The 10,044-nt window shown below is 32.8% G+C and overlaps 1 protein-coding gene across 1 annotated transcript; it reads right to left on the bottom strand.

The window, feature by feature from the left end:
* Nucleotides 1-705: 705 nt before the first annotated feature.
* Nucleotides 706-9,393, bottom strand: LOC127941738 (trichohyalin-like). Its single transcript, XM_052537103.1, has 6 exons — nucleotides 9,372-9,393; nucleotides 9,264-9,284; nucleotides 7,911-8,268; nucleotides 6,325-6,420; nucleotides 3,867-3,942; nucleotides 706-3,399 (listed from the first exon to the last, which is right to left on the bottom strand). The coding sequence occupies exons 2-5, from the start codon at nucleotides 9,276-9,278 to the stop codon at nucleotides 3,869-3,871; spliced, it is 543 nt and encodes a 180-aa protein (XP_052393063.1). The 5' UTR covers nucleotides 9,279-9,284; nucleotides 9,372-9,393; the 3' UTR covers nucleotides 706-3,399; nucleotides 3,867-3,868.
* Between the last annotated feature and the right edge of the window lie 651 nt (nucleotides 9,394-10,044).

A 10,044-nucleotide genomic window follows, 5' to 3' on the forward strand; every position in this document is an offset into this window, starting at 1 on the left:
TCCATTTTCATTTATTTTGTTTATTATTATGTAGTTATTGCATGCTCATATAAATAAAATAGCACAGTCACAGAGATCTTTCCTTTAATGTTCCACAGAAGTCATAAGGGTTTGGAACAGCTTTAGAGTGAGTAACTAGTGCTTTCACTAGATGGTGATATCAGACAATATAACTTTACTTGAGATTTACCCTCCCAGCTTTTATCACAGGTATAAAAAACCAAGACGTTTTTCATGTAAACAGGCTTTCAAAATAAATGAACAAAACAAAACAAAACAAAAAAAAAATCATTCTTTGCCATTTCAACACAATTTTGAACATTAATAGGAATTAATTAATGCTGCTTAATATCTAAAATGCTTTAAAGTCATCATCCTGTTGTGATTTACTTGTGAAAAGTCCAATGCTTATCCTATACGTCTCTCTCCTCAGACAATTCTCTCTCTGACCTCAACTAACTTTTCTCTTCGCTCTCTTTCTCTCATGCAAATGTTGTTTTATGATTTGCAGTTGTTATTCATCACATCTTATCACAGCCATTTTTTTCTTGAATCATGGACATCAACCTTGAGCATGAATAATATCATTAATAATCTGAAGCCTCCTTCACATTCATGAGAGCATCATGCAAAAGATCATTTTCTTCATCAGTGTTACACATCTCCAGCAGAAAGGCATGAGGTCCAGGAAAGAGAAAGTGACACTTAATAACAAAAAGTCTTTATTTATGTCATTATCTCTAGAATATAAATATAAGAATAATGTGATAATCAATGAAAAAAATGACTTATTTGAATATTTACATTTCTTCATATAGCAGAAATTCTCATTTATACTGTTTCCTTTTTAATCTTCTCATCATCAGTGAAATAAAAACATAAGTAGAAAATATTATGTTTCTGCATTGTCTTCAAACATTCACAAATGTTATTTACATTTCCTCCACTGAGTTACTATTGACATTACATCCTTGATGTTCAGCTGTCCAAAAACCACAAAAATGAAATGGACACGTTATTTACACCTGTTTGAAAACAAAACGATGAAAGGATAAAAATAATCATCGTTATCAATACGTTACAATAGACTGGACATGTTCAAAAAGAACTCAAAGATGCACTGAAATCATTTCACATCATTTCATGTTACAGAAACATGTACTACATGTTCAAATAAAGATTTTACAAATAAAAGGTTTATTAAAAAATATAAACCTCACACCTCAGCCTTTAAATCATTTTTAGGATGAGAAAAATTATATAAATTTTATCTGCTCCATAAACAATACATAAACTGCTTTATAATCCGAAGAGTTTTTGAATGTACACTGTCTTGTTTTCCATCTACAGATTAAGATTTACGATAAAAAATCTGGTTTGCAGGTGGTTTGGTATTTGGCCTCTGTCAGGCTCAGCTTTTTATTAAAATGATGGCGAATAAATGAGAGAATTTTCTTTTTTGGCCTAAATATCTCTTTCGATAATGACATCATCCTCCAGCAAATTACTTAACAACAGTTGAAACTTGGTATATTAACAATGGACATTATGAATTCTGTTATGTTAATTTGTGTCAATCTAAAAAGGCAACATCAAAAATCAGATCACATTAGAAGGGTCTGGCTGCAGACTTCTGCTAGTGACATAACTTGCAGTCTTTATTTTTTTATTTTGTTCTAATTATTGATAACTTTTTGTCTGAATCTCTCAACATTTTACAACAGTAGCCAGGCGGTGAAGACAAGAAAAAAAAGAAACTAAATTACAATGTCACTTTCAATCGCTACTTGCACTCTCTGCTACCTGTGACGTCACTTGCAATCAACACAAATCATGTGTGTTGCCAAAGGAGAGAAGATGCTGTGATGGTGATGAAATGATTTAAACAAAATTTGTAGGTCTACTACTATAACTTACAGGGTCCTACAAGAAAAAGACAAGACCGGCAAATCCGTGGCCACAGAAGAGCAGAATATGAATGCAATGCACTAAGTCTTTCGTTAATCATTTTCCTTCTGTAGAAAAAACAAACACTTAATATGGCATAATGTATTAAGATGCATTAAGTTCAATTAAAATACCAAATTCGATATATAGTTATTATTTAATCAAGTACAAGGCAAGCAGATGGCTATGAACACAATGTGCAAACTTTGTCCTCCCATACAGAAAAACGTTTACCCTAGTGGGGTCTTCGGTAATTTCTGACCGGAATATCTTACATTTTAATTTTTTTTTTTAATCACAGCTTCATTGGAAGGATATGAAAAAATAGTAACACTCAAGGTCTTTGCGCAAAAATGACCGGCCATAGGAAATGAATGGGAAATATTTGTGTACACAATCTACAAATCAATCACAAAACTGAAAAAAGTGCACAGTAGTGAAGGCAAGACACTATTAAACATCAATAGTCTGATATTGTCACATCCAATCACACACAGATGCACGCACACACACACACACACACACACATAATTACACATAGACACCTAGGAACTACTGTGTCTGTAATACAGAGCAAAGTTTTGAGAATGTGAAATCCATTAAGTAATTTAGTCATAATGCAGAAAAATCTAACAGCACTCTAAATCACACACACACACCTATGACCTGCTGTCTGTAAAACAACAATGAGAAGCAATCGCTGCCTCTTGGGTTTGTAAGTGCAGTGGTCCTTTGCACCATTCCTGGTATTTGAGCTTGTTTGTTATTGATGTTTCCTTTTGATTACTATTCCTTCCTTTTGTTAGTGTTCATTGACATTTTACAATATAGACATGTTCATTGCAAAATGTTTACATAAACTGTTATATTTGTGACGTCACAGGTAGCAGAGAGTGCTAGTGGCGATTGCAAGTGACATTGTAATTTGGTTTCTTTTTTCTAGTCTTCACCACCTGGCTACTTTTATAAAATGTTGGGAAATTCAAACAAAAAGTAATTAAATATTCAAAAAAAAAAAAAAAAGACTGCAAGTGATGTCACTAGTGGAAGTGCAAGTGTCTGAGAGTGCAAGTCTGCAGCAGGACCGTCTTGGATCACATTACAGTTAAAATCTTCAAAACCATATAACGAAACAGACAAATTAAGTTCAATGACATAAACTTAGAGATGTACTCCAACCTTAGGGTCTTCTGGCCAAAATAAAATCTTTCTCTCTTTCTTTTCGATATATACAGGCAACAAAAAATTAAAAACAGAAGTAGCATCAACCATGATTCACTGAAAACCCCACTATATACATAATAAAACACAGTAATCACACTAAAACATCAGATAGGTGGTAACATAAGTATCTAGGAATAATGATAGATAATATGTTATCTCTGGAAGATGATAGAGACTGTGTGTGTAACAAGATCAGGCAGATAATTCATTTTCTTTGTCGACTATGTCCTGTGGAGCAAGAAAACAGATTATTTTATTATTATGATCAGGAGTGTTTTACAGTGCTGTACGTCCATTTGGTGAATGAGTCTGTCATTTAAGTTAAAGACAAAGCTGTTGAACTGAATAAAAATTAGCTCAAAGATCGCAAGACAGCCTCTTGAAAAGGTGCATTAATCATTTTATCAGAAGAGGCTCTTGAGGAATAATGTTTCTGACCTGACCTACAACCTAGACCTAAAACACTCTTTTGTGCATCATTGAATTGAATATGGAAAATCTGAACTCCACTAACTTGAGAAACATTGTATTTTGTTATAAGTCTTTTTGAAGATCTGGTGATCCCTGTGGTAATAATTGTGAATGAACATACTATCATGCAAGAAAAAAAAACTGTCTTTGTCTAACAATAAAGTTATATATCATATCATATATTTCAACTGATTACCGTAATCAATTGATCTTATGTACTCAACTGTTACTGAAGAATATCCTCCAACCTTCCCCAGAGTAATTGTGGTCTGATCAAATGGTTGTCCTCACTTTCAGACACTGATGAAAAAAGACAGACAGACTATTTAGATTTTTTTATTTACCAACAGTTGGTAAACATGACTTTTAAATGTATTTCTACATTAATCTGTTACTATTACTTTGCACCTAAATGTGACTCTAACACTGAAATGTGTTTTCACTGGCTTTTTTCGCTTTTTTTTTTGACAATTAAATACAGTAAAGAACTGAAAGCAAAGTGGATCAAGAGAGGAGAAAACCTAGATTTAGTAGCAGATATTTGCTCAACTCATGCATTTCTTAGGTCTGTTTGACAACGCTTTGGGGAAGAGAGAAGTTTTCAAATGATTTTATTAGTAAATATATGAAACTAAAACAACATTTTATGATGTGGTCTGTGTTACTTTTAATGTGTTGCTTTCAACAATGAGAAAAAATACAGGTCTATTACAGATGTACTTTAAATTTATTTTAAAGGGATACTATGACATTGCCAATGTGGATTACAAATTTGTACTATGTTCCAATGTAATAGTATGTACTTTGTATTTTTACATTTTGAGGTTAAGATTATGACATTCTGAGATTATCAAGTCAAGCAGACCAGGTTCCTGAGACATTTACCTTTTGTCTTCATGCACTTCCTGACTATATGTCCCAACAAAAAGGCGCCTGCTAAACTCAAGGCACAGCTGTGCCTTTGTTTCTATGATAATGTGAAGGTATGGGTGATACTATCAGGCACCTCTGTATTTAAATGACACTGTTATGCTGATGAGATCAATGCTGGGAAAATGGCAATGTCTGGCACTTTCCTGATTCCATTTGCATGCTTAGTTTAAATGGTCTCCACCTCCATGTATCCCTCCTTCTAGAAATGTATATAAGTTACAATGTATTAATGACTAGTTAGACTTTTGATGACTACAGAGCAACGCAGAGCGTTCTCAATAAAGAATACTGCTGAAGATTACCCAAGAGTTCCCAACACTAAAATAACATTATTTTGTGTATTTGGTGTATTGCGATGTGTTTATATGGTTTAAGGTAAAAACAATAAAAAAAAAAAAACATTATTTTTCACATACTGTACAGTATTGTTTCTCCTCTATGCCCCACCTTCTGAAACGCATAGATTTTTACAAAGCTTATCATTCTGAAAAGCAAGGTGTGCTCTGATTGGCCAGCTATCCAGTGTGTTGTGATTGGCTGAATACATCTGTCACGGTTGGTAGAACAGTTGTCTCATTTTGATCTTGTGTGGGTTGGGTCAGGTGTGTGTCTCGTTTTCACTGATTATTGTATGTGGGTGTGACCGTGAGAGATCAGGCCCGTATTCCTCGTGTGACTTTGTTTATTCTCTGTGAACTAGTTCATTAAACTTCATTGCACTTGCATTTGCTTCCGCTCCTTTTTGCCGTTACACATCAATCGTGTGACAAAAATGTTACACCACTTAACATATTGTGATGTGTGTTCAGTAGCGATGAGACAAAACAAATAAAACTCATTACAAATGAGGCATTTGTTGCAGCAAGTAGGGACATAATTACGGATTATAATGACTCTTTTTACGCATTGTGTTGCGTATCACGCTGCGTAAACAAAACCATGACTGCATTTGTGATCTGAGAAACAACAAGCCTACTCTACACTGCACAAAACTTGTGTCTGATTCATCAGTGGCAAATTCTGTAAATATAAAACGTGTACTGACAGACTGTGAGTCAGAAGCGCCAGATTGTCCTTGCAAAGTTGGAATTGCCCCACTATATAGAAACAGACACCGGCAACATAGGCAACTCTTTCAGGAAAGCCCTGTTCCTTCATAAAATGTGCTGCACACATCTGACTATTTGGATTGAACTGTTCTGGAAGAGTGTTGTAAATACAACTTAACCACTGATCTCTATTCGTGCTATCTCTTGGAAGAGGAAACAAAGTAGTTTTGCTTTCACAACAGTGTCTCCACAATATGTCGCTGGCGGCAACAGCGAGAATAAAAGGTACACATTCTTTCTTTGCATGAACATTTGGGCAGCATGGTGCAAATCTTCCCACAAAGTGGCATAGAGATGTGGGGGCGTGTTCGAACCATGCATTTTAAGGGGGGCATGGCAGAGTCTTAACTAAAGAATACCTTTTTGGATTTGAGACTTTAGTCTTTGCAACTCATGCACCAAGAGCTTGTAACACTCCAAAGAGAAAGGAAAAACTGAAATTGCATCATATGACCCCTTTTAATGGTCTCCAGTGTGCAGAGTTTTGATTTGATAACATTATTCAGTATCTTTTCACTGGAGGCCCAGTAGTGATCTGATATCAAGAGTAAAAGTTAGGTGTATCCTATGAAATTATAATTATTTCATGATCCTCTGTCATAATGTTCATTTAAATGTGCATCGATAAAATAATTCTTACTTTCAGGGGGGGTGAATTCTTTGCTGTTACATCGCACAGGTTTCAGTTCTCCAAACGAGATCCATGGGTCACTGAAATGGTACTCTAAAGATTCGTCTGCCAGATCCGTTCCATCCACATGGAGAAAACAGGAAAACACATATCGTCTCATTTACTCATCAAATCATATTATTTGCAATCCACACACCAAAATTATGTTTTACTTCTAAATTTAATTTCTTTGCTTTTGAATAATATATTTTATATATTATTATATATTATTTAATTATTCAGGATAATTGTGACCAAATCAAGTATTCAAAAAGTATTTTTTACTGAAACTGTAGTTCCCAGAATGCTTTGTTTGGGACTTAATGAGGAGAGTAAAACAGTTTTGTTTTATTTAAATGTTATTTTATATATTTTTGAGTAAGATGAAAAAAGAGGGAAAACTTGATAGTATTTAATATTCAATTATGTTGGCATTATTAAAATGGTTTAAATTACACTGGGTTCCCATTGAAGAGTGCCGCATTTGCTAATTTGTGGGCTGGTACATTTGCATGTTGTGACTGCCCACTTCAAGGAATGATTAATGCTTAGCATTTAGCATGTTGATATGTGCTATTGTTAAGAAATAGCTTGTTAGCTGCTTTGTACAATCATATAATTTAGTCAAGTGACAATAAATACATACATACATACATACATATATACAAATATATAATAAAATTATATATAAAATTGAATTAATTAATTCTGTCAGAGAACCATACACAGTAAAATCAATTTGAGATTACTTAATTCTTAAGACTTAATTCCGTTATGTTGAAATTATGTGAACAAATTATTTTTGTAAACGCACAGGTGCATTTTTTGTTATTTTCGCCTAAATTTGACATACTCAAATTCAAATGTTTACCCTACACACATACAATGGAGGAAATGAAAAAATGTAAATGTGAAGAACACTCCTTTGAACTACAGAATATTAATGTAATTCTTTATAAATAACATTATCTAAATTTCAAATATTACAACAAACACAAATAAAATACAGGCGCTTTTTGAAAAACTTTTTTTTAAAATCTGTAATTCAGCTTCTATTATGGGTAGCTCTTTGGATTTAACTTTTTTTTGATGCCACTAGATGCCAAAATGTACCAGAAAAAAATAATCTTTCAAATAACTGCTTCTAAAAAGGAGTTATTTCATTATAACCAAAGGCACTTTTCTTGATTATTGATTGAATTATGTTTCATACTTATGTTTTACTAAGTAGTATTATACAAAATGGCATAAACGAATTGGACCAAATTTCACATTTTGTGTTTTCTACAATCAGTTATACTATTTCAGGATACAAAAGATTGGATACATTATAAAATAGCTCTTGTCTATCACAATGTGAAATAGAATCCACTTTCTCCAGCTTTATATTATTTAATTTATGTGCATTCTGTATTGGTATACTGATTCAAAGCATCAAAAGTACCTGGTCCGCCGTGTTTATCTAGCCTAATTGATTCATGTGGGACCAGAGTACATAAAGTACACATGTAAATCAAACACACTTTTTTTTTCTTAAATGCATTGTGTCACCTCACCTGAGTGTATCCGCGATAGGCCAAGAAATGCTGGAACACTTTGACGTTCACAATGACCAACCATTTCTTCCTCTCTTCTAGCCATTTCTCTCATCAGTTCTATTCTCTCTTCTCTCCTTCTTCTAGCCATTTCTCTCATCAGTTCGCTCTCTCTTCTATCAATTTCTTCCTCTTTTCTTTTCAGTTCTCTCTCTCTTCTATCCATTTCTCTTCTCAGTTCTCTCTCTCTTCTATCAATTTCTTTCTCTCTTCTATCCATTTCTCTTCTCAGTTCTCTCTCTCTTCTATCCAATTCTTCATTTCTTCTTTGCAGTTCTCTCTGCATCTCCAAATATCTTGGATCTTGTTCTGGATGTGACTGTATGATGAAACATTACAATATTATTATTATGTGTTTTGTTTATACTTTGCTTGTCACAGATGATTTTGCATTCACATTCATTCATTAATTGGGAAAATCTTTCTTTTCATCAAAGTGTCTTACAGTGAATTCAATAAATGTGTATTTGTTTAGCTCTGGTTGAGTTAAAGGAACGTTACTCATCCTGTCATCAGTCACCTTTGGAAATGTACAGCTTTGTTTTTATATCTTCTAAATTCTGTCATTTTTTTCATCAGCATATTAATAATTGTTTCTCACATTAACAATTTCATGGCAATTTATAACTGTTTAAGTGGCTAATTCATATGAATTTATATGATGTCATTCATAAGTCTTTGTACAATTTGATCACGCTGCAGTGATGGCTATGTTTAGAAGTGATGTTAGAGGCAGGCCATCACTCACTTTTTTTTTTCTTCTAAAATGTTTTTAGATTTACATAAAATTCACATGAAATCGCCACCTAAAATAGTTACATTTTCTTGTGAGTTTTTTTCTAAAACACTCCAAATGTTTTTGGATCTTGTTTTAATGATTAGTTACTGTGCTGGTTCTATCAGAGATCTCTGATACAAGTCTCTGATCCACGAGTACAGCATTCTTCATCAAGTAACTAAAATCTCAAATGTAGCAGTTATTTCATCAGCAATAAAGGATGAATTCAGTGAGCTACTTTTTAAGACTGTCAAAAGAGTCTCAATTTACCTGAATTCAACATACATGAGTAACATTAAATGTTTAATAATATATTTACACCTATTCCTCATTTGTAAGACACATTGGATCAAAGCATCCACTAAATGAACAAATGTAATGATAAAGTAACACAGAGCAGAATTACTATATAACGTTTTGTTGTTATAAACAACTGCATCTATGAATCATCTATGAATTAAAGCTGAATATATATAGTAAACTGTATCAAATGTTTAAATTATAAATAAATTATATATAAAAATAACATGACTCACCCCTGCCGCCCCCATTTTCACCTGCAAGTAAAAATACAGTCAAGTCAGAATGATCAATCATTTTTGCCTGACATTTCAAATCCATTCAGTTGAAAAGTATAACCCTACCAACAAAAGATCCTTGCTTTTTCTAAGATTTTCTGAAAAAAAAAAAAAAAACTTGCCTAGTTTAGTATTTCAATATATTTAAATGTTCCTTTTTTTTTGCAGATTACACCCAAATAATATAAACATCACAAGTGCATGCAATTATCAAAAGGTAAAAATGAATAATGAAGCAGTTTTATTGATAAGGTTTTGTGGTGCTGTTTTTTTTTCTTCTTCTCAGAACTGTGGTGTCACTGACTGCATCTGAAAGCTGCTTTACTGATCCTCTGGGTTTGTCAGATAAAAGAAACATTCAGATGTGTACGGAGTTGAATTATGGAGGATCTAAAGATTCTTTGTTGCAAACATACATTTATGTTGTGTTTTACTTTCTTTTATTCATTTATTCATTCATTAATTCATTCATTTATTATGATTCATCATTTAATTATTTTATTATTGTAAAATATATTAATTGTTTAAACCATTTATATACTCATTTCATTGATTAATTAATTGATTAGTCATTTATGTTATGCTATTTTATTTTTTTATATAATTTTTCTATTGGTGTTTAGTCTTATGACTGTGTGTTTTCAAGGGATGAATTAGTGCTGTGCAAAAAATCGAATGCGATTTTCAAGCACATCTCATCAGTAAAGACGCTCCTGTAATTAGAAGTACAGTACATCTC

Source organism: Carassius gibelio, chromosome A21, assembly GCF_023724105.1.
Source record: "Carassius gibelio isolate Cgi1373 ecotype wild population from Czech Republic chromosome A21, carGib1.2-hapl.c, whole genome shotgun sequence".
NCBI lineage: Eukaryota > Metazoa > Chordata > Actinopteri > Cypriniformes > Cyprinidae > Carassius > Carassius gibelio.